Source organism: Prionailurus bengalensis, chromosome C2, assembly GCF_016509475.1.
Source record: "Prionailurus bengalensis isolate Pbe53 chromosome C2, Fcat_Pben_1.1_paternal_pri, whole genome shotgun sequence".
NCBI classification, from domain to species: Eukaryota; Metazoa; Chordata; class Mammalia; order Carnivora; family Felidae; genus Prionailurus; species Prionailurus bengalensis.
The window spans coordinates 59944636-59968870 of NC_057350.1; the positions used below are offsets into that span (position 1 = coordinate 59944636).

At 47.5% G+C, this 24235-nt stretch overlaps 1 protein-coding gene across 1 annotated transcript in view; it reads left to right on the forward strand.

The window, feature by feature from the left end:
* The first annotated feature begins 1141 nt into the window (after positions 1 to 1141).
* LOC122490979 overlaps positions 1142 to 24235 on the forward strand; it is a 44191-nt gene continuing 21097 nt past the window's right edge. The window contains exons 1-5 of the mRNA XM_043593286.1: positions 1142 to 1198; positions 2805 to 2872; positions 8099 to 8546; positions 8635 to 9179; positions 12484 to 12575. Coding sequence (XP_043449221.1) covers positions 1142 to 1198; positions 2805 to 2872; positions 8099 to 8546; positions 8635 to 9179; positions 12484 to 12575 — 1210 coding nt within the window. The remainder of the gene's footprint in view (positions 1199 to 2804; positions 2873 to 8098; positions 8547 to 8634; positions 9180 to 12483; positions 12576 to 24235) is intronic.

The window sequence follows — 24235 nt, forward strand, 5'->3', positions numbered from 1 at the left end:
GGTGGATGGAATTGTTCCAACTCTTCAATGGATCCTCCAGGAAAACTGGCTCCTTTCTTGTCCTGTCAGAGGAGGAATAAGACATTCTACAGTGGGGTTTCAGAGAGTGCAAAGCAGAGACTTGATCAGGGATGAATCCTGTTACTATAAGCTTTTTGGGAGACACTCAAGCCCTTTCTTTATGGGGCCAGCTGGGCATGATCCTGACTCTTAACTGATTGTGGCCAGACATTCAGGGGCTAGGCTGCACAGACACAATAACCTACAAATCATTTCCAAAACGTACAACTATGTCATATGGAACACAAATGAATGTGCAAGTAAAACAGGCAAAATCTGAATAAGGTTGATAACTGTATCAAACTTGATTAAGATATTAAGACATCTTTGATTAAGATACTATGCTATAATTAGGCTAGGTATTGTGTTGTATTTAGGGAGAAACTAGGTATATGGGAACTGTCAGTAGTATTTCCTATAACTCATGTGAATCTATAATTATCTCAAAATAAAAAGTAAAAAAGAAATAGAGCTGAAAGTCAGTCATGTGCTGTCATTTCAAATATACCATTAGCATCTACATGCAGAATACTGTATGATAGCCATCCAACTTTGTATCTAAGACATATCAGTCATCACTTGCTTTAGGCACAGATCTGGTTTTGGTTTTAAAACTATGATTCTACCCCAGGTTCAGTATTGGTTATGGTATCCTTTCAGCATTCCAGCCCACATGGATCCAATTAAGCTCCAACTACTATGACAGATACTTGATTTCATTAACTCTTCATTCATCCATTTGATATATTTTATATGTTGGTCACCAAGTATGTGCTAGGTATCATGCTAAGCACTGGGGGTGGAAAGATGAATCGGGAATTGCCTTTTCATTTGGAGATATTCTGGCTGAGGGAAGTCAGATGGACCCACGGTCCCAACTACAATGTTCATGATGGATGCTGTCATAAAGGAGAGAAGAGGGTTCCATGGGCAGACAACTGGAGTTGGGGAGGGAAGGTTCAGGCAAGTGTTCCTAGAGGAGGTGATGCTAGGAGGAAGTCTTAAAGAGTAAATAGGAAGTAGATGACTGCAAAAGGAAGCATTTGAGTCAGAGGGACAGAAATGGGGCAGGTTGGGAAGCATGAGAAAGTATGATCTTTTGAGGAAGAGAAAAGAGATGCTGGAACACAAGACACAGGTAGGTAGGCCATTGGGGGGCCAGGCTGTAGAGGTGGGCTAGACCAGAGCAGGGAGCTCATGTCCCTTATATTAAAGGAACTGGGAGCCACTAAAGAACTTTAAGGTAGTGAGTGATGTGATGTGATATGATGTGATCTGATCTTCATCTGTCCTGGATAAATAAAAACAAGGTTCATGGGTTTTTTGTTTGATTTGGTGTTTTGTTCTTATTTTTTCTTTTAAAGGAATGAGGAAATTAGTGTAGTGGACTGTGTGATTAAATTTTTTTAGTCCTTCCTTATCCTAGGCGAGGTCCATAGGTAACGTACTTGTCAAATTGGGTCCACCAAGCCTCAAATGATTCCATTTCCTCATCAATGAACCAACAGAAGGCAACGATGATGAAATTGGTTCCTGAGTCTGAGTGGAACAGGTAGTAGGGAGTAGGGAGCCTCAGTATCTCTGTCTTTTAACTCCTCTTCCTACACTGTGGCCTCCACCGTAAGGGCTGCTCCCCAAAACCTAAAGAAGTGGCATGGGGTGAAGCAGGCTGGGTCATAGCTGGTTTTCTGTTGCTATGGCCAAAAGTCTTAGTGAATCCCTGGTACCTCATGAAGGAGAAAGAAAATATAGTGGGAGCAAAACAAGGCAGAACACTACCTATCTCTAAGCTTGCAACAGCAGCTTTGACATTTGATTCTGCCCTGCTCAGTCCCCGGAACATTGATTCCTCTCCGTGGAAGCATCCCATCACTAAACACCCTTACAGGATGTGTGAGAAACTCCTTCCCTCTTAAATGGCTGACTGAACAAATTTAACGGAGGCTGTTACCCACTGAGTTTGGTATCAAAGCTCTGAGGTCCAGTTCTCTTTGAGTTTTTGCTTTCATCTGGAGTCTCTAGCCCCCTGCCCTCGGCTGCCATCAGCCCGCACAATATCAAACAGCTGGAGTCTGGGTAGCTCCAGGATCCAAGTTTCTCAGCCTAACACGTTATGTGGGGGGGAGGGTGGGGAGGGTAGGAGAACAGACAGAGTTGTAGAAGGTAGAGGTATCATGTGGGACTAAATGGGTCCTGTGCTTGCTTCAGAGAATCTGATAGCTTAGAAAAATGGAATCTCTTAGAGCTCAGTGTCAACAGATTCTATTTTTCTGAGACTTAAGGAGTGTGCAAAATCAAGCATGCAGCACGGGTCACAAAAATGGCCTTGGATTATCCTGTTTTCCATTTCTCTGTCCTAGTTTCACCTCTGACTCAAACTTTTACTAATATAACTGCCGTTTATGGAGTGCCCACTAAAGGTTACGTATGTATATATACAACATATGTTATATATGTGTGTGTGTGTGTGTGTGTGTATATATATATATATATATATGCAATATTGGACATTGCATGACCAATCAGAACAAATGCTAGCCATAAGCAACCAGTATAGTTGTGTCAGATAACCCACTAACAATCATATACCGGGAGAGATACTTCATATGTATTTCTAATCTTCACAGATGAAAGAACTGGGATTCAGAGTGTCTAAGCTCACAAGCTTGTTTAAAGACCAGATCCAAACCTACATTTGTCTTGATTGCAGAATTTCAGTTTGTTAAATGTCATCCTCCCTCTAGGGTACCCTCATCCATAGGCAGCCTCAAGGGAATCTGAAGACTGATTCCTTAAAGTCAGGAGAACACTGGTGAGTAGGAATGCCTGAGTTTGGCAGCACTGGACTAGAGAAGTCAGTCCCAGCCAGCTCAACTTGTATGGGGAGTAGATGGCACTGTACCAGGCTCACCTGTAATTCTGCCTGAACCATGCAATTTAGAGTTTAATTACATGCTGTCTTGCATTGCTTACTAATTGTTGCAGAGGTCAATCTTATACTTGCATTCATCATTCAGTCATCAAATATTTTGGAGCAACTGTGCACACTTCTTCTTTGGCAGCCCTTGTGATATTCAGCATGGAGAGGAAGGTAAATGGCCCACTAACGAGCAAATGAGGGCTAATTTTCCTAGTAATAAACTAATGAGTTTTTGTATTTATTTTCAAAATGTTTGGGGACATTCCCTTAATAAATAAAGACTTTATACATTCAACAGCTAGAATTTGAAAGTAGGAAGTTGGATCCAATATTTCATTTCTGACACCTCTGATCAAGATAAAAAGTGTTAATCCAAACATTAGCTTTGAGAATAGGAATGTATACAAAAGCCAGTTTAGGAATTACTATTAATACTATGAATTTTAGTATCTAGCCTTTAATCTTAACTCCTACCTCAGAGCTGCATGCTCTTATGGTATACACTCCTTGGACTTTTCTATCAATTACAGTTTGTGAATTACCTTAGCTCTTTGAATGAACTTGGATGCCCTTAAAAAAATCAGTCATTCAGAAGCCCAGAAGAGATTCTTTAATAGCTTAACAAAATTCAAGCATCTTCTAAATATGCTTTTCTTACCCCACTAAGTAGCCTATACCTCATGAAACAGTTATAGGAAATGTCATACTGGAAAAACTTCAGGGTTAGGAATTAGTACCACCAATTAGTTATTGGGGATCTCAGGCAAGTTACTTAATTGTTCATATCTGTAAAATGGGCTGTTGTGGAGATTCAAGGTCATATGTACACACAGAATCAAGCACAGAGGCTGTGAGAGGTAGTAAATGTTACCTTATTTCTCAAGGGGTTGTTGGAAAGATTAAATAAGATCATAAATATAACTGAGCTCACACAGTAAGCAATTATTGTTCAACTTTTCCCACTTGAGTGCTGTCTCCAGTGTAGTGAATATATGGCAGCTGTTTTCTTTATCTGGTTAGTGCAGTCACCCAAACTGGATAATTCAATCAGGTCTCCACTTGGGGCCTTGTGTCTGATGATCTCATTGTTGTTGAGATCTGAGAGATGAAAATGTACATTGGAGCCACTAGAGGACAATTTTGCAATACCAACCAAAAGTGTTTAAAATGTTATTTCTGTTGATCCAAAGTGCCTCCTCATAGGAATTCACCCTTAGGAAATAATCAGAATTATAAATAAAGATTTATGACAAGATGTTTAGTTAACTGTGATGTATTATAATAAAAATGGAAACAATCTAAATATATGACAATAGGATAGTGGTTGAATAAATAACAATGTCTCTCTTTGGTGGGATAGTACACAGCTGTTAAAGCTGAACTTTGGAGAAGATTTAATCATATAGGCCATTAAAGTTTATTTATTTATCTATGTATTTAATTTATTTTAAAGTTTATTTTTTATTTATATTGAGAGAGAGAGAGAACATAAGTACAAGCAAGGGAAGGGCAGAGAGGGAGAGAGAGAGAGAGAGAGGGAGGGAGAGAGAATCACAAGCAGGCTCTGCACTGTCAGTGCAGACAGAGTCTGATGCGGGGCTCAAACTCATGAACCAGAGATCATGACCTCAACCAAAGTCAAGAGTCAGATGCTTACCTGACTGAGCCATCCTGGAACCCCTAGAATTTAAATTTAAAAAGTAGGATAACAACTTTTATATACAATAAACACAATTTTGTAAAATACGAAAGGACCAGATAAATCAACAGCAAAACTGGCTCCTGCTTAAATTACCAAATGCATTTAAAAAAAGTATAAAATGTTGAATACAGGTATCTTTTATGTTGCCTTTTAAATATCTTCCAATTCTGATCAATTAGAATCATATACTCAGTATAGAAAAGTATGTATTTGTATTGATGAGGGAAAAAAAAGAAAAACAAGAGAGAAAAATGACCAGAAAAAATACCTCACTCTGTTAACGGGGTTATTCCTAGGTAGTGGGTTTAAGATGATTTTCCCCCTTCTTTGTGCTTTTCTGTATTTTCCAAATTTTCTTCAATGAACATAGGTTTATACTCAGGAAGACAGATTTATATTAAAAGAGGGGAAATTATCACATTTGTCTACAAATTGGTCCCTATTTGTCTACATGTTAGTAATTTTTTCAGTACAATCCTCTCCAGATATGCTTCACAACCTAGGAGTTCTCTGTTTGTACATTAACGGGTAGAGAGTCTGTAGCACACTGCAGAGGAACACCCCTCTCTTGATGTCGCTCAATGGGATTCCTTCTAGTTCACTCTGAACAGTCTTAGCCATATAGTGACTTATATAGAGACAGTACTATACAGATACAGATACTGTATATAGATATAGTCCCTGCCTGCTTCTCCCCAACATAATAAATGTGATGATCACTTTCATGCTAAATGAAAGTGATGGAGGCCAGAAAGCCCGCAAGAAAGCAAGATGCCAAAGGGAAATCACCATGAACGGACTGGAGAGTAGCAGAAAGCACCTTACGCGGCCCAGACTCTGTTTTGAGATGGCTGGGAGCTAGTGTTGGTGGGGAGGGTTAGCATAGGGAAACTAACAGAGAGGGGAGGAGAGAATTAGACAAGGAACTTGCTCCAGGCAAAGGGGGAGAGGTCAGAGATTCAATGTTCTTATAGGAATAATAATAATAAACATAATTATGTTAATACAAAGAACCATGAAAACAATGAACACTTCTTAGGTGCCAACAATGTGCGTGGTGCCACTACAGAATTAAACCCTCTCAGTTAAACTGTGATCTACATTCTGTCTAAACTCTGGGAAAGACAAGCAGCCATGTGAACAGCCTGGGATGGAAGGAAGTACAAGGGTCTTTATCCTGGTTCAATACTGTTGGTAGGGACTGTGATCTTCTCTGTTTTCTGCTGTGCTCTGACTTGTTGACTCAGAGCTCAGTGCGAGACCCAGAGAGGAGAATGGAGAATGCTAGGAGAAAGTCTGAGGAAGAAGACAATGTAAAGGGATAAGGGACATCTTTGAGATGTTGAGCAATGAAGAGTATGTATAGAAATATAGAAGAATCGATCTGAGAACTTCATGCATGGTGTTTGCATTGGAATCCCACAATGCCAGTGGAAATGGTACTACTTGGAGTCATCTTTGAAAAACAGATAGCTGGATACCCTGCCTGGGACTAGGAGAGAGGGAGCATTCCAGTGCAGTGGAGGCTGCTGACCTATTCCCCTTGGGGAATTAAGAGTTGTGTATCCAGGGCGGACTCCAGGCCTTGTAGTCCTGAATTGTGCTACGGGAGGAGGACAATAAGAGTGGAAGCTAACAAGGTCATTGAGTGGGGAGAAAAACAGGTCTTGGAGAAAGCTTGGGGGAGAATGCTGGAGATCACAGGAGAAGAAAAATGAGGGAGGGAATTGGAGAAGAAAGAAGAGGAAAGAATACAGGTGCCCCCTTCAAAGAGGGAGCTCATTGTATTTTTCACCTTCTTGTTTGAAGGTGGATCATCCTGTTTTTCATTTTGCCACCAGGACAGGCCCAAGAATCCAGGCACACATTGTTGAAAGTACCAGATAAGTCAACAAAAGCCTGGCTGCCCGAATTACCAAATACATGGGGGGAGGGGGGGGAAGCAGTACAGCATAGTGAATAAAATGTTTATGTTGCCCTTTTAAACACCTTTTGATTCAATTCTATTAAAGTCATAAACTCAGTGTAAAGTATGTATTTTTACTGAGGCCCAGAGAGGTTTAAGGATATGGGACTTTATCAAAGTCACACGTGACTTCCTGACTCCCAGGGCAGCTCTCCTGCCAGAGGGGCAGCAGCACCCTCAAACTCCCACTGCTGGCCTGCGCGACCACCTGCGAGGCAGCTCCCTTCCCACGTTGGCACAGACCTGAGGTTCACTTTGAATAAATGCCTCAGCCTTTCTGGATCTTGGTTTCTTCAGCTGCAGCATAACGTATGGCCGCGAATGGCCCTACACCATCTCGGTTTGCATCCCTCAGCTGCTTGCCAGCAAGTCAGCCTACGTTTGACCTGCCCATTCCCTAGAACGGTGTCTTTAAAATGTGGCCCCAGAGCAGCAGCAGCAGTAGTATCACCTGGGAACTTACTAGAAATGCCAGTTCTCAGGCCCACCCCAGACCCTACGGAATCAGAAACCTGGGGGCGGGGCCTAGCAGTCTGTTTTAAGAAGCCTCCAGGAGGCTCTGATGCAGCTCAAGTTTGAGAACCGCTACTCTGAATTGTTTTCTGCCCAGCACTAAACCGAGGGTTTAACACACTCCTGCACACACACACAGAGGTGACCAACTTTTCTCTACCGCCACTATGCCTCCCTTCCCCCCACCCCCCCCACCCCCCCACCCCCCCACCCCCCCCCCGCCTCCCCGGAATCCTTTTCCTGCTTCATCATCCTGGGATGATGAATGGAGGTCAGGGCAGGGCGCTGTCAACGCAGGACGCTGCAATCCCTCCCTACCAACCCCACCCGGTGGGTCGTGGGTCGGCGTATGTGGCGTTGGGGCTTCCCCCAAAACTGGTTTCTTTATCATTTCTTGACAACCACTGCCCCACTTGGGGGGTGGGGGCGGGGCGTTTAATAACAAAGTTTGCTTTTAATGATTTATCCAATAGTTTGCAGAATGCTTGCTTTTACTGACTTATCCAATAGTTTGCAGAATGAAGACTGTTGAGAGAGGGGTGTCAGAAAAAGTCTTGGAGAGAAATGCCTGGGGGAGAGAAGAGAAAGATAGCATACGAGAGCAAGGGTCTGAGGTGAAGCTAAAGAGAAAATGAGGGTTCGGGGGTGGGGGGTGGAAGGCAGGCACAGGACATTGCTCTTGGAATGGGAAAGAGAGACGTTGGGGAAGAGCTCCGGGCTGGAGCTCAACAGAAAGAAAATGGGCGTTAGGAGAAAAACTGAGTTTGGGGGACTTTTTTTTTTCCAGCTTCCTTTCCTTTCCAAGAGTTTTTCTCTGCTCCATTTTGCTCCTCCCCCTCCTCCCCGCCTCCTCTGCTCCCCCTCCTTCCCCGCCTCGCGCGGCAACGGGAGGCTCCTAGGCAGGAGAAGCAAAAGAAGGAATTGTTTGCGAGTTCAGTCATCCAAAAAAGCTTCTTCCATATGGAGGGACCGGGTGCGCCGGGCGCGGCGTCCCCTGCCTTGTCCTCCTGCTGCTGCCGCCGCCGCCGCCGCGACCCCCGCTTCCTGCCGCAGGGACCCTGAGCCCCGGCTCGCCGGTGTCAGCCTCCGGGCGCGCGCACGCACACTCACCCTTGCACACACACACACACACACACACACTCACTCACTCACTCACGCCCGCCACAGCCACACGCGCCCGCACGCGCCCTCCCTCCCCGGCCGGCAACTTCTCGGGCCGGGGCTCCTTTGTTGCTCCCGCGGCGGCCGCTCTCCGGTTTTGCGAGTCCTCTGGTGTCACCGTGCGGGTTGTGTGTCCTTTCGGCGCGGTGCTGTGCGGCTCCCTCCGCGCCCGCCACGCCGGCCCCAGACGCCGCTCGCCCTCCCCAGAAGCTGCCGCACCAGAGGTGAGTCACGTCGCGGAAGTTTGTTTTCTTTTCGCAAAAAGTTGTGTTCCTGGGTTGGTGGGGGCGGGGGTGCGGGAGGCGGCCGCAGGCCCGGCGAACCCCAGGGAGCGCCGTCGGCGGGAGCGGGTCCCCCGCGGGGGCTGCGGCCGAGGCGGGCGCGCGGGGCGCAGGGACGCAGGAGTTGGGGCGAGACGGAGCCGCGGGACTGCCGCAACCCGGCCCGGGCAGCCGCATCTGGCTCCCTGCGGGGCGGTGTGGCCGTCGTTCCCGGAAGCCTGTCGGGTGGAAGCGGGGCCCGGACCGCCTCCGAAACTTGCCCCGAGGAGGCTTGACACCCGGCCTCCTGCTCCGGGAGCCTGGCGGCCACGGCGAGAAGCAGAACCCGCGGCAGAAGCCGGTGGCCTGTCCGGCAGAGCGGGTCATCCTCTGGGCGTTGGCCAGGAACACCGAAACGAGGCGCCGAACGGACCCGAGCGAAACAGCCCCAGGAGAGCATCGCCGGCGGAGGGGCGCGAGGGGCGAGGCTGCGGTGGGGTGTCCCGGACTGGGCGTGGGGAGCGTGAGCATTCCTTCTCGCGCGCGGCGTCCGCCTGGGGTCGTGCTCCTAGGTTTTGCCGGTGTTAACTGTGAGAGGTGGGGAAATGAACCTCTGGAACAGGTGGGAAGGGGCCGTAGGGAGGGCCGAGCGACCCAGGCACGAGTTTCTTCAGGGGTTTTGAAGGCCTGGCTTAGCTTCAGGGGGCCAAGTGTTAGTTAGCTCTTCCAGGGGATGGGCCAGTTTGGAGGGGCAGGGGGCAGACAGACTTGGGGGATTTGTTTGGTTTTGTTTGGGGGATGGGGGTGGCAGTGGCAGGGTTACTGGGAAGGTTGTTGAGTCCTTCCAGAGATGTGGCAGTGGAGCTAAGAATACCCAAACCACACACCAGTAATCCTAAGCAGGCACTTCATGGGCGTGGTGGGGTATTCTGTCGCTCCCCCACCCCCTCTGAGCAAGTTCAAATGGGTTCCAAGAACTTTTTGACTCAGTTACCTCTTTGACTGGACTGAGTGACTTCCAGGTCCTTGGGCCACCCCCCTTACCCTGTGCCCAGCTCACATTTGTCACCTAGTTCTTTGTTGTCCAGAACTTTGTAGACGCTGGACATCGAATAAATGGGATTCTCAAAATTCTTGACTACGCAAATGTTTTTGATTGATTCCATAACTGGGCCCTAAACCGCTCAGCTCTGTGATGGTTTTTTTCGTCCCTCTGGTTACAGCCAATAAATCAATCTCCATTTCCTCAAGGTCACCGTGGACGATATTATAACACAGTCTTGTTGGACTGAGGTGGGGGCTGGGGCACCTATACATCTGGGCGCCCTGTTTTCTGAACTTTACTTAAAGTGAATCTGAGGCAAGAGCTTCGCTGTTTTGAGGTGTGTACCAGGTTTCCCAAGAACGTTTCTGAGGTCTTATAATTGGCACTTTTTAATGGTCTCATAATTGAAACCCAGGAGGTTCCCGTGGTAATCTTGAAGCACCTTGGGGTCAGTGGGACAGAAGCAGGATGGAAACAGCAGTGGAGTTATGATTTTCCTGCCAGATGAGTTTTACAGTGAGTTTATGCAAGAGGTAGAAATGAAAGAGAGTTGCCTCACTGTGCCACTTTGCTGACACTGCCCACCCCTCCCCCCCTTTATTACTCAGTTTGGCCCTTTCAGGAGACTGGAGGCTGTCTATTCCTATGAAATCTGAGGGTTGAGAACTCAGACAGTGTCCCTTTCATCCTCTTTCAAGAGATCTGAGAATGCAAGAGACATTTCCTCAGGAGAAATTGCCCAAGACACAGGCATTGGCTTTACTCTGGAGAGGTTGCTAGAGGCGGTGGTGATTGCTCCTTGGCCATAGGAGTGGGTGGGAGACAGAGGACCCTGCTTAGCTGTTGATCGGTTTGCCAGCTTGTGATAAGATGGTGATTTATGTTCCTTTCCATCCTCCAAATGGACTTGGAGATTTTCCTTTCTTTGAAGTGCTCTTTCAAGTGTTTGGGCTCCTACCTCTCTTCGGCAACTTATCTGTGGTTTCCATTCCCTAAGAAGGAGTAGGGGACTTTACTCATTAAATAATTCAGTGGGCTTCCTCAGGGACCCCCAGGGTTTAAACAAGAAGACAAGAAGCGAGCCTGGTGGTCACAGTATTCCACGAGACCCTATGGGGTCTGGGTTCAGATTTCAGCAAAGTCCCTGATAGGGTTAATGAATAAGGGGTTTTCTGTCTGTCTTTCAAACAAGTAGGAAGAAGCTGAAGAAGAGCCAAATGCACCAGTTAATTGATGTCCAGTACTTTCTGGCCTCTGAGTAAGGAAGTATTAACTTGGCATCAAGGATATTATACATTTGAAGTCTGCTTTCTGGGGAAATCAGAGAAAGGGGAAGGGAATGGAAATTGGGAAGGCAGAGGAAGGAAAGTGATTTGTTACATTTAAAAAATCTAATAACTTTATCATTTAGAACTTCTTGTCATCTCCATACTTCAATTCAGCAAACATTTCTAATATACCAGACCCTGGGCTGGGAGCTGTCTTGTCCCAGGAGAATAAACTTTCTTAGTCAAAGGGTATTTCTCCAAACTAAATCCTCCCCCTGCCCCCAATTTTTATTTATTGCACAGCATCTACTAATAATTAAAAAATGTTTTTTTTGAGTGACCCGCATTCCTATACAATAGCACAACTCAATTTTCATCCATGTGCATATGTACTTTTCACACAGTTGTGATAAAAGTATAGACCTTTTTGTAGTCAACGGTGAAGCATCTAGAGATTTTTGTCCAAAGACTCACAGAGAACAGATATGTCCAGCCCACTTCTCCATTGGTGGGAACAACCTAAATCCTAAGAGTGCTCCCACATGGAGTCTTTACGTGTAGTATTTTCATCATTTATGAGGCTGAATCAAATATCTGGGACTGAGGGAGGTGGAATGGAAGAGGGTGTTTTTAATCTACAAATCGGTGTTTACAGAAAGCCTCTCTAAATAGGGCTTTTGCCTCCTTGGAGCCCTCAGGGTTGGTAATGGGTAGAGAAGGGGAGGAGGAGGGCAGGAAGTAGGGGTTAGAGGATCCATCTCAAGTGGCACTGCCCTGGGGATTAGGAAACTTGGGTGGGAGCCCTGGCTCTTCCTGTGGACTCCGTTCACACTGACTCAAACCACTGAACCAACTAATCGATCCCTGCATCCCCACTGCCACTGTGTTAGCCTCCCTCTCCAAGCTTGCCCATCTATCGCCTCTTTTCCATGCCTGCTACCACCATCCTTCTTCCTGCCCTTGACAATTGGTGCTAGACTCCCCACTGGCTACCTATCACACCATCCGTCCTCCATCAGTCCCATAAACAAGTCACCACCCAGCTTAAAAACAGCCTAAGTCTACAATCCAGATTTCTTAGCCCTCTCACACGTGGCACTGTCCCACCTCATGATACTAATACCTTACTAGGAACGTTCTGCTCCAGCCCAAACCTATCTGGTAGCTGACCCTTGATTTTTGCTGGACTCATTCCTTGCTTGCTGCCTTAACACCCCAAACCCCTTTCCTATAAGCCCACCTTACTTTGTATGAGACCTCCTAATAATGTATTCTTGAGAGGTGTTTATGAGTATTGATAACAATGGATTGCCGGATGCAAAGGTAATGGTTTTATAAGATCAGACTTTTTTCAATGTGATCATTATCCTTTAATCCATTGTTCATTTCGTTTCTACAAGGGGCCAGGTAACTGGAGACTTAAGGAAGACTAGGGTCTTAGAAAAACTGTTTTTTTCTGTTTTCTTATTTATAAAAGGGATTAATAAGGAAACACTATGCTTTATAGCACCGCCCCTTATGAAAAGCCAGTACTCCAGAGCTGTTTATTTTGTTGTTCAAAAGATAAGACACTTCTCTTTTTCCCCAGTCCCAGCACGAACTTCCTGGAACCCATGACCCATGAAGTCTTGTCAACACTCACACCATCTGAGGGTAGCAGCCATGAAGTAGAAGAAGCAGGTGAGGTTTTCTGCCCACAGTCTAATACCTCTGGCCTATCGGGTCAGTCATACTTTTTCATGTTTCGTGTTGCCACTTGAGGATAGAGTACTTCTCCATCCTTTAGTATTAGGAAGGGTCTGGCTCTGAGTGGAATCTGGACCAAACAGATCAGTGCTAGTTCATTTCAGATGCTTTTTCAGTCAGAGCCTATGGGGACCTCTTTCCCCTGGAGTGGCTGTGTGAATCTCCCTTTCCTTGAGGCAACTCTGTTTGACATGTTGGCCACAAACCATTTACTATGGAATTTGGAGTCTGAGGCTCCTGTGGAAAAGTCCTGCTTAGGTCTGGGTGAGGAGAGCCCTGTGTTTATGTCTCTGTCAGTGGTATTACAGCGAATGCCTTGTGATCTGCTGTACTGGGCAGTGTTTATCTCACAAAACCCAGAGGGATTCTGTGTCATCCCGACTTTTGAAATAAGGTTAGGAAATAATAATTCTCCTTTCCTAATGGTGAATTTGGCCTTATCTTCAAAGAAGCTCTTTGATGTTTGGGATAGGATTATTGGGCAGCAGAGGAAATCATAAGAGAAAGATCAGAGCCAATAATACACAGTCAACCTCATTTGGTTGCCAGAGAAAATGTTGAGGAAAGTCTCAACTAGTCCTCCTGGTAAGTAACAGGAAAGCACATAATATGGCCAGGGTAAGTGGGGCTGAATAAAAAAAATAACTCAAAAGGAGCTGAACAGCAGAAAGTATGGCAGAGGAATGTTTGTTCTTCTCTAAAAGGAGTTTGGATGGCATTGGACAAGATGAGGGTGATGATGTGTATGTAGGCTGGAGCCTTCATCCTCTCAGCAAGCTTTTATTGGGCACTTGCTGTGTACCTGGGATCCATACTGGAGCCCACGCTGTCCAGAATTCCATCACTGAAGGGAAAGCAACGCTGCAGTGCAACCTGTAGTGTTACAGTACTTGGACAGGGCCAGTTAAGAAAGGCTTCTTGAGGGAGGAAAGTCAGCGTCTCAGATGATGTCTTAAAGGCGGAGATGGGACTGGTCTGCCATCTGTGACCTCTGCTTGTAGGTGCTGTTCATTATTTTCTCCCTGAAGACTCACTTTTCCTCAGCAGATGATAGGCCGAAGTAGTCTTGAGACAGGCGATGGCAAGTTCAGGGTAGTTTTGTTAGTTTCAGGAAAGTTAAAAACAGGCAGCTCTTCATTGAATACAAATCTCAGAAATTCGAGCCTTAGACAAGTTTGTAAAACCAGTTACGGAATAGCTTTCGGGGGGAAAAGGAGAAACGTGTGATTTGTTTTTTTCTTTCTCATCTATGTCAGATTTCCGCTGAGAATTTTAGAAACACATGCCTGAACTCAGCTTTTTACCTTTGAATTTCATTTGCCCTTTATTCTACTGTCTGCACTAGGTTTGCTAACTCTGAAATCACTCCCAGAGTAGCCAGTGAGGAAGTGTTTGTTTTAGGGACAAATAAAAACCTCCTTGGTTGCCGAGAGGTAACAATCATAAGCATGGGAGCTACAGGTAAGAAGAAGAGGGCCTGTCGAGGTGGCTGACCTTGGAGGTCCCCCCCAGGCAGGGCTGGACTGGACTCTTGAACAGAACCTTTCCCCACCTTCCCTGGTCCTGCCAGGATTTTTCCAGAGTAGTCCCAGCCAAGTGCCTTTACTAGTCTGAGTTTACCTAACATTACAATCACGGCAGGTTTATTAGGTATGGGTCACAGTTAATTGGAGAGGAAAATTGGGGGGTTCTGGGTTTATTACTTTTCTATGAAAGTAGAGGCTGCTCTTAATTATTTCCCAGATCATCCCTGCTACTTGACTCTCTCTGCTCGCTAATGCCTGTCAGCCCACAGCAGTGCTATGGTAGCTCTGCCTTTTTTATGTACCTGTGTCCACGTGAGGGCGATTTCATAATGCAGTCAGTCAGCACAGTGAGACCACATAAAGCAATGGAAATTCACGGTTGTTTACCTCTGTCATTGTGAGTGGATGTCTTGTAGTGAACAAGTTACATAAAAATCCACTGTGTCATATAGCCAAGAGTTAGATTCTAATGACCCTTCCAGTGTGCAGGCCCTCCAAGCAATCACCTGCAACCTTCCTTGAGACCACTGGCGGTCTGCCATCATGAAGGCTGCGTTAGCTTCAGGCGAAAGCCTCACGATCAGGTGCTTTGCATTCTGTAGCCTTGTGTTACAGAGATGGAGCTTGGGTGGTTGGGCCCAGCTTTCGCCTGTCTGGACTGTGGCAGTTTGCCAGCAAGTTTCACTGGGTGGTCTTTGACAATGGGAGAGGGGAGGAGTGGGGGAGCTCAGCTCTCCTGCCCAAAGGGGAACGAGAAGGTTGGCAACCAATGCCCCGTCACCGAAACACCACCAAAGTCTTGAGCAGTGGTGAATAAAATGGAACAGGTTGCTGAGGGCGGTGTTGTGAAGGAGTTCATTTTTGTCCCCCCCTCCCCGATTTTATAGACGGAGCCTTGCGTTTATGCTGTGAGACCCCCTCAAGAGGGTGAGCACACACAGTGGCAGGTACCCTTTATCACAGGAGGGGGGAATTACTATTCTCACCTCGTCACTCAGGGAATCAGCTGTGGACCTAGAGGGCAGGCTGAGATCCTTGAAGGCCAGTGCCAAGGAGGCAGCCCTACCTGCCTCTCCCGTCCTTCCGGAGACGTGGAGAATGATAGCTGCCTTTAGTGGGCCCTGTGTACCAGGCCCTGTGCTAAGTCCACAGGCATTCTCCCTGCACACACCCCCCCCCCCCCCACTGTCCTGTGGAGACAGGCAGTGTGATCTTGTTCTGCAGACAAGGGGCCAAAGCTTGAAGCACTGGAGTGACTTGTTCTGCCCTCACAGCCATTAAGTGGCAGAGCCAAGGTTTCGTTGCAAGACTGCTGACTCTAAAACTCAGGCTCTGCAGGAAAAGAAAATGCCCAGTCTCTCCCCCTAAGCAGAGCCCCCTTAGCTTGGGGCTGTTTCCTTTTCAACTAACAAAGTGGAAGGGGCAGGTGGGGGCCTTTATGAGACTTGCCTTAAGAGACACGAACCGAAACCTGGGACCACAGCTGGAACGTTTTGACGGGGGGCGGCAGCACAGGGGAAGACACGCTTTGTCACGCAGCTCCCGTCAGACTTTGCAGACAGTTCTGAAAGCCGCCTGCACTTGGGGCTCATCTCGGAACATGTTTCCTGCCTCTCCCGCATCCCCTCCCCCCACCCCCCTCGCAGGACATCATCTGAACGGGCTGTCTGAGCCTCCGTGTCCATTGTAGATGCCGGCTGAACCCACTTGCTCCCTGGGTTTCTGCAAGTCTGATCAAGCAGGTCCTCTGTGCCCTCAGTGGGGAGAGGGGGAGAAGGTGCTTGGCCCAGCAGATACTTTTACTGGTCAGGAGAAGTGGCAGCTTGTACAGAAAAATAGCCTGGGGAAGGAGGTAGCAGCTCTGACAGACAGGTAACTGACAGGAGATGGTACCTTCCAGGCAAATACTCCCAGGACAGCCAGCGGAAAGAATTCTACAGGCAGTTACCTGCAGGAGAGCACAACAGACCTCTCCCTACTGGCTGAGGGGAGTGGTGGAGATTTGGCTGTGGACTCATAGCTGCTCTTAGTTGCTTGTTTTTCTTTAACAAATATGGATAGCCTGAAGCCAGGTGGGGCAGGGGAGGGGGGAGGAGGAACGACACAGGACACTTGGGTTTAAGAAACAATTATGCAAGATACCAGGGTGGCTCAGTCAGTTGATCATCTGACCCCTGATATCTGCTCAGGTCATGATCTCACAGTTCTTGAGATCGAGCACCACGTTGGGCTCCGTGCTGAGAGCACAGAGTCTGCTTGGGATTCTCTCTCTCCCTCTCAGTCTGCCCCTCCCCTGCTCACTGCTCACTCTCTCAAAATAAATAAATAAACTTTTTTTTTTTTAAAGAAAGAAACAATTATGTGACCAACTTGTCGGGTAACTGAGAGGAGTCCCAGAAACTGAATGAAACTTGACTCCTCTGTCCCCACAGAGCTGCCTTTTAGAGCACTATTGCGATGCAGAGAGAGAGCACAAGAGAATGCTTGGGATTGAGAATGTTTCTGCTCACATGAAAATCCCAAGTCCCCTGGCATCTGTGCTCTCCCAAGATGAGTTAGGAGACAAGGCATGCTGGGAACTGGCCAGAGGTCAGAGTGTGGGCCTATGGGCTGCATCTGCTTCTGGGGTTGGGTGGGTTTCTGTTTTCTGAGGGCAGGAGCCTGGACTAGAGGTGATTCATCCTATTACCAGAAAGCCTTCCCCATCTCCGGACAAGCTGTCTTTCCCCCTCTTGCAACAAGAGGCAATGAGGGGGTCTCAGGGTCTGGCGGGAGTTGGGAGAGGAAAAGATCTCATGGCCAGGGGATCCTGATTACCATTCTTCCTGAGAGAGGAACAACGGAGGAGTCTGGGGAGTGTCTGGGGCATCCCCTCTAAGAGGACAGAGGAGAATCTTATTACAAGGTTGTTCAGGAGGGAGCGGCATTTCAGGACCACTTCCAGGTTGGAGATGTGTGGCATCCTGGTTAAGTGTGGGCCTTGGAACCAGCCGGGCCTGGGTTTGAATCCTGGCCTCACCAATCTCTAGGTGTATGACCCTGGGCTAGTTATCTAGACCCTGAGAATCCAATCTCTTAAGGTTGTAGAAAGGAAGCAAGATATGGCATATAATGCATATTAACTGCATTGTGAGCATTCAGTAGAAGGCGGCTCTTAGGAGGAAGGGAAAGAATAGGAGAGAGGAGCAGTGGAAGTGGGGGTTATTGAGGAATCGGGCAGCTAGAAGGGTGAGTAGGTAGAGGGCTGCACTGAGGGAAGGCCCACTGCTGAAGGCTCTGCAGAGATACAGGAATGAGAAGATGGGGACAGAGGAGCCCACAATAGGGAAAGGCCCTTAGGTACCAGTCCTCAGACCTGGTCAGTAGGAAGGGAATCCTCACCCAGTTGCCTCCTCTGCTTCTCTCCAATTCAGCACCTTCCATGCTACCAGTGAGGCCAAAAACCTTGGAGTCCTCTTTGACTCCGGCCTTTCTCTCACACTGCACTTTAAATTGGCAAATAATATTGGCTTTGCCTTGAAAATGTATCCAGAATCTTGCAACTTCTTACCACCCTGGTCTGGTCTTGTATCACTTCTTACCTGGGCTGTTACAGTAGCTTCCTCAGGGTTTTCCCTGCTTCCACTCCCATGCCCGACCTCAATACACTTTAGTCTGTCTACAAGCTCAACTTCCCGCAGAGCAGAGCAGCCCAGAGCAACCGGAGGAGGTCACTTCCCTGCTCAGAACTCTCCAGGGAGTCCTGTTTAATTCAGAGAAAAACTAAAGCCTCAGTGCCCTCAGCCCCACCCCCTGCAGCTCTGCCCTCACCTTCCCCCAGCCCACTCCGCGGCCACCCCACCCCCACCCGGGCCTCCTTGCTGCCCCCCACCCCACCCCGCTGAGCAACTTGCTTTGCCTTCTGCAATGAACCTGAACCTAGCTGCCCTTTATTAACTCATGGTTCTGTCTCCCTGCAACCTAATTTATTTTCCCTCGAAGTTACCACTTCCCCGACAGGTGTTCATTTGTTCATTTGCTTACTGCCTACTTCCCCTCCAGAATGAAAGATCCATGAAGCCAGGGACTTTTTTCCCCCACTGTCTTCCAAGTGCCTGGAATGGAACTGGGTATGTAATTGGTGTTCTCCCCCCAATTCCCCACCTCCAACCACCACCACTAGCCTGCAGGGCTTTTTAGAAAGGAGTGCAATACGAGTTTTAAACAAAAGTAAATAATTACATATGGATTTATATAAGAAAAATACGTCCTGGGTGTATGTATAGGGGAGTGTGTGGGAGAGCGATGCAGAAAATTCTAATACTGTTTGAGTGTCTGTTTCAGAAATACCAGGGAGCTGTGTGCTAGGCCACGGCAGAAGTAGCCCAGTTCTCCTTTCTTCCTCAAGGCGATGGACTGCAGTATGGTCCATGGATGTGACAGGTGCCAGCTGTAAGGGGAGCATAAGAATGGCTGTCTCCTCTGCCCTTCCTCATCACTCACTTCACAAGAATTTGTTGAGTGTGTACTTTATGCCTAGCACTGTGCTAAGCCTGGCTAGGAGACGCGGAGAAGCCCAGCTCATTCCCTCATCCCACCAAGAGCTCTACAGTCTAGTTGTTCACCTGGGATTTCCTAAGTGTGCCTGGACAATCCATTTTACCGCTCCCTTCCGGTAGCACAGGGACCAGAGTTGAATTGGAGCTCTGTTGAATAGGGTTTGGAACCACAAGCCAGGGACATGAGGAGCGTGTGATGAATTTGAGAATAGTTCTGTTCCCTACACGCAGGAGGCCTGGTGGGTGTCGGGCCCCACACTAGGCACTCAGGCCACAGAGATGGTCTCCGCTGCTGGAGAGCTGACAACCATGTACAAGGGACAGCATGATTTGGGTGTCTGCCCAGAGGGAGATAGTTCTGACTTCAAATTGCATCTCAGTCATTTCTGACTTGCTTCTAGATTTAGAAGCTTGAGGAAGAATAAAAATAGGGATAAAGATCCCAGAAGGTCTTGTGCTGACAACAAATGTGCCTGAGAAATTACACTATCAGGATCCCCAGACCCAACATCTGCAGCATCTCAGGTTACTGAAGGCTTGAGCTTCCTCCTCTAGTTTTTAATTTTTTTTTTTTAACATTTTTTAATGTTGATTTATTTTTGAGAGAGAGAGAGAACGAGAGAACAAGTCCGGGAGGGGCAGAGAGAGGGAGACACAGAATCTGGAGTGGGCTCCAGGCTCTGAGCTGTCAGCACAGAACCCGACATGGGGCTCAAACCCACAGAGTGTGAGATCATGACCTGAGCCAAAGTCAGACGCTTAACTGACTGAGCCACCCAGGTGCCCCTTAATTTCTTAACTCTGAAAAATTAATGGCAATTTTAGGTTTACAGAAAACATTAAGTGAAAAATATAGAGTTGCCACATACGTCTCACCCCCAGAACAGTGCCCATATTATTGACATCAGATGTTGGTACAATTCATTTGTTACAATTGTACAGTTGATAAGTCAACCTAGATCCACTATCAATAACTAAAGCTCATGGTTTATGTCGACTGTATTATACATTGTATGGGTTTTGGCAAATGCATAGTGACCAACTCTTCACCATTACAGTGTCATACGGAATACAAGTCTCACTGCCTAAAAATCTCCTGTGCTTCACTCATGAGGCCCTCCCTCCTTCCATTCACCAATCCCTGGTGACCATTGCTCCTTTTTACTGATTGTCTTTTCCAGATTGTCATATAGTTGGAATCGCACAATGTATAGTGTTTCCAGGTCGGCTTCTTTTACTTGGCAAACCCTTCCAGTTTTAAACATGACCTTCTGTCCCCTCCCCCTCCCCCATGTACATCCATGCGTCTGGAGTAAGAGGGGTTGGCAGGGGAGGGTTCCAAAGCCTTGTGCTGATACCCAGCTGACCAGAGCGGGGGGGTCCTATCCCTTCGTCATCTCCCAGTGAGCATGCCTGGCCCTGGTGCTACCGGAGTTTAGCCCAGGCTAGTAAACTGTCAGGAGCTGCCTGTGTTTGGGTTCCACATCTGGAAGTATCAGCTGTGCAGACCTTCCTGTCCCATTCCTAAGTAGAGGCAGGAGGAGCACATGGGGCTGTTTGTCTTCCTCCTCGGTAGTTTGTTTTACTTGCTTTGGAGCCGGGTAGGAGGGTGGGGAAGTGAGCTTCCCCCAGTCAGGCAGCACTCCTTCACACCCACATCCGCTGGCCGGCCACACGTCCCCCAGCCTCTGCTGCTGTCAGCCCTGCGCAGGTCCCAGCGGTGTCTGCGCTGAGCCCTGAGAGCAAGCACTGGGGCCTGTTTTGTGGTCGTTTGGGAGGAACATGGGTAGGGAGCAGAGAGACTGAGAACATTTTCCCTGCCCAGAGAGGTTTCCTTCCTGAGTCAGCCTGGCAAGCCAGGATTCCTTGGGAGCTGGAGGCAGGAACCTCAGTATTCCGTGCACTCACCAGTCACTCCAAACAGGAAGGCGCTCTGGGGGAATAAGTGGTAATGATGGATATTGTAATGGAAGCAGAAGGAGGGAGCCCCTTAAATCCCACTCAAACCAGGGCCCCGGCTAGGGGAAGGAAAGCACATGTGAATGGGGTCCTGTGGGTTATCTGGTTGAACTTGGCTGAGAAGTTTCAGGGACTGAGGAAAGGCGGTTACTAGGTACAGAGAGTTACAACCCTGGGGAACAGGAAGTGAAATTTAGACCCCAGGTTTCGTTGCTTCCTGTCTGGAATAAACACCGAGCTGAGGTCAGCTAGAACTCTCTCGTGCTGAAGGACTCCAGCCAGGTGTGTCAGAGTTCACAGTGAAGGAACAAGAAGACTCTGGCTCCCCTGGAAGGTCAGCTTTTGGACTATGGAAATTCCATGCTGATGGTCCATGCCCATAGCCCGTCCTCCTCCGGTTTTTCCTTTTTCACCCAGTCCGCCACCTTCCATTCTGTATCCTGATCAGTGACTCACTAAAGAGCCCCAGGTTGCCATACATTGGCTCTGCCGAGTTGTCCCGGTGCAAGTCGAGACTAATAGTGCCGGTCCCACGTTTGCCACTAAGATTGTGAGCACAATTGCAATGGAGTGTAGGATACTCTCTACAGGCAAACTGCCCTTGACTTTGTTGTTAACTATGGATTCAGGGTAGAGCGTCCTGGCCTTTTGTCTTCCTGGGTCTCGTTCCAGAGCCTAGGAGGCTGGGACAGTGATTACTGACCATCAACACAAGGGGACCCTTGGCCCTTGCCTCAGTTTCCCCAAAGAGGCAGACGACAGAGGGCTGCTGAATCATGTTAGTGTGGGCCCCATATTCCTTACCAAACCCAGCCTTCACCCCTGCTTCCCTCCTAACATTCTGTCCCCACAGGAGGTACGGTGAGAGTCCTGAGAAAAAGAATCCCAGAGCAGCTTCTGTAGGTACATGCTAAGTAGAGTGTGTCTAGTAGCTGGGGCACTTTTCCTGAACCAAGAGATAAATATCTGATCTGCTAAAGCATTTGGGTTTTGGGGTTTTTTCCTACGGATTTGTGGGTGGAGGAAATCTCGGGAAGGTTGATTTTATAGCCTTTATATTTACTAAAATACAAATTTATAAATGCAATGCACTTAAAATTTATTTATTTATTTATTTATTTATTTGTTTATTTATTTATTTATTTATTTAGAGAGTGAGAGCAGGGGAGGGGCAGAGAGAAAGGGAGAGAGAGAGAATCCCAAGCAGGCTCCATGCTGTCAGTGCAGAGCCCAATGTGGGGCTTGATCTCACAGACCATGAGCTCATGACCTGAGCTGAAATCAAGAGTCGAACCCTTAACCGACTGAGCCACCCAGGCACCCCTATGATGCATTTAAAAAAAAAATCACCTTGCGGCGCCTGGGTGGCTCAGTTGGGTAAGTGTCGACTTTGGCTCAGGTCATGATCTCACAGTTCGTGAGTTCGAGCCCCGCATCGGGCTCTGTGCTGGCAGCTTAGAGCCTGGAGACTGCTTCAAATTCTATGTCTCCCTCTCTCTCTGCTCCTCCCCCACTCACGCTCTGTCTCTCTCTCTCTCCTTCAAAAATAAATGAAAACATTGATAAAAAAAAAATTTTTTTTAAATTACCTTTAGGATAAGGAATGGCATTCTATACAGTGGGGATCATGCCAGGACATCCCAAGATGTGATTGCCTGTTAGTACGGGATGCTCAAGGAGGCACGGCATGGGCTTTGCTCAATTTGGGGAGCTTCAGCAAGTGTTCATGGAAGAAAGTCTCTGGTGCAGTCTGGGTCTTCTCTAGTACTTTCCAGAGCAATATGCAGAAACCCAATTTTACCCACTGCCACTCTCCTCCCCTCTTTAGAAAAAGCCAGCCTGAATAGTAGTGGAACAGGGAGGCTCCTTATTAACTGTGCTTTCAGAGTCAGAAAGTATAGAGGAATAGCATGCCAAATTGAGCTGGAATCCTAAGTAGGCAGAACTAATTTTCCCCGCATGGGAAATGAACAAAAATTCCAGTGCTAACATCCTTGGTCTGCATGGGGGAAAGGCAGTGAGACCTTGTTTCTTTGCATCTCAGACAAGACGGGGTATGTTTCGCTGCCCCAGGATGGAGGGTCTGAGCTGTCTCCCTAGTGTGAAGCATGCCATCCTTTGGACCTCATGATGCCCACAGACTGCTTCTCTTCAGTTGCTTAAGGTTTCCTTTCATACAGCCAGCAGTAAGCCTTGCTTGAGAGCAGTCTTATTTATGCTTCTTCAGGCACTTTCCAGGTAGGCCCAAGACACGTTCAAAACCATGAAATAGTGGCCTAAGTTTCAGTTGATCAGTCAACAGATTATTGAGCACTGAGCCTGCTGCCCACAAGACACTTCTAACCTAGATTATGAATATCTCTGAAATCCAGACAAGAGGTCATTTCACATTGAATTGCATTATCTTCATTCTCTCATTAGAAAAGTGCTTGGTCTGAGTACATGCTGGATGCTCCTCATTCTCCTCCTCCTCCCCCTCCTCCCCCCTCCTCCTCCTCCCCTCCTCCTCTTCCTCCTCTTCCCTCCCCTCCCCTCCCTCTCCTCCTCCTCCTCCCCATTATCATCATCATCGTTATTACTTTGGCTTGAGATAAATGGCCAATTTGGAATTCTTACCCAAGAGCCAATATTCTTAGAGCATTTGGCTATTTAGAAGAGTTTGTCAATTATGATATGCTTGGGAATTTTATAGTAGAGAAAGAAATGGAGGCCCAGAGAAAAGTGATAGATTCAGAAGTTCAAGCCAGTTTTCTTGATGGTCTTTTTTTTCCTGGACCTTGAGGCATCTGCACTTGGTTAGTTCTGCAGTCAGAGAAAAGCCAGCCAGAGAAGTTGGGGATGTGTTGCTGGTGAGGGCACATTCTGGACAGAAAACCCCAGAAAGGAAACAGAGGGCATGGCGATGGGGGGATAGTCAGTGAGCTCTGGGTCTCTGCACCAGAGAGCTAGGGAGATAGACTCTGCAGGTCTCCCATGGCTGTGGCCAGCGGTCCCCTTTCAGGGATGGGGCTGCCTCTTTGGCCCAATACTGGGGAGACTTTCAAGGTCAAAAAGAACAACCCTCCCCCACCAGAACCTGAGCACTCCCTGACACCTGCTTTTGAAAATGCTGTTTGGTTAAACCAAGAGGACATTGGGAGGTTAGTGGCTAGGTGGGGGGGCGGGGGGGCGGTTCCTGGAAGTTAGTGTGGGGTTGGGAAGGTTTGAGAAGTTCTAGTTATCCTTTGGGAAAAAAAAAAAACAAGTTTCATTATTACTTGTTTATTTAAAACTCAAGCACACAAAAGCGGAAAGAATCATATCATGGACCCCATCTACCCGTCATCTAGATCGTCACCGTTTTCAGGACAAAGAGGTGCTTTAGTTTGCTTTCATGACTATCCTCTGTGCCAGATGGGACAAGGATGGGTGCCACAAGATTGCTCTTTCGAGAAGATGTGTGTGATCCAGTGTCCCCACCCGCCTCACAGTGGTGGGGAAAGGAAGGAACACCAGCCTGGGGCAATCAAGTATGATTCCCAGTTGTCCCGTGGGCTCTGAGATGCTTCTGTGTGACTTCCTACCAGATGCT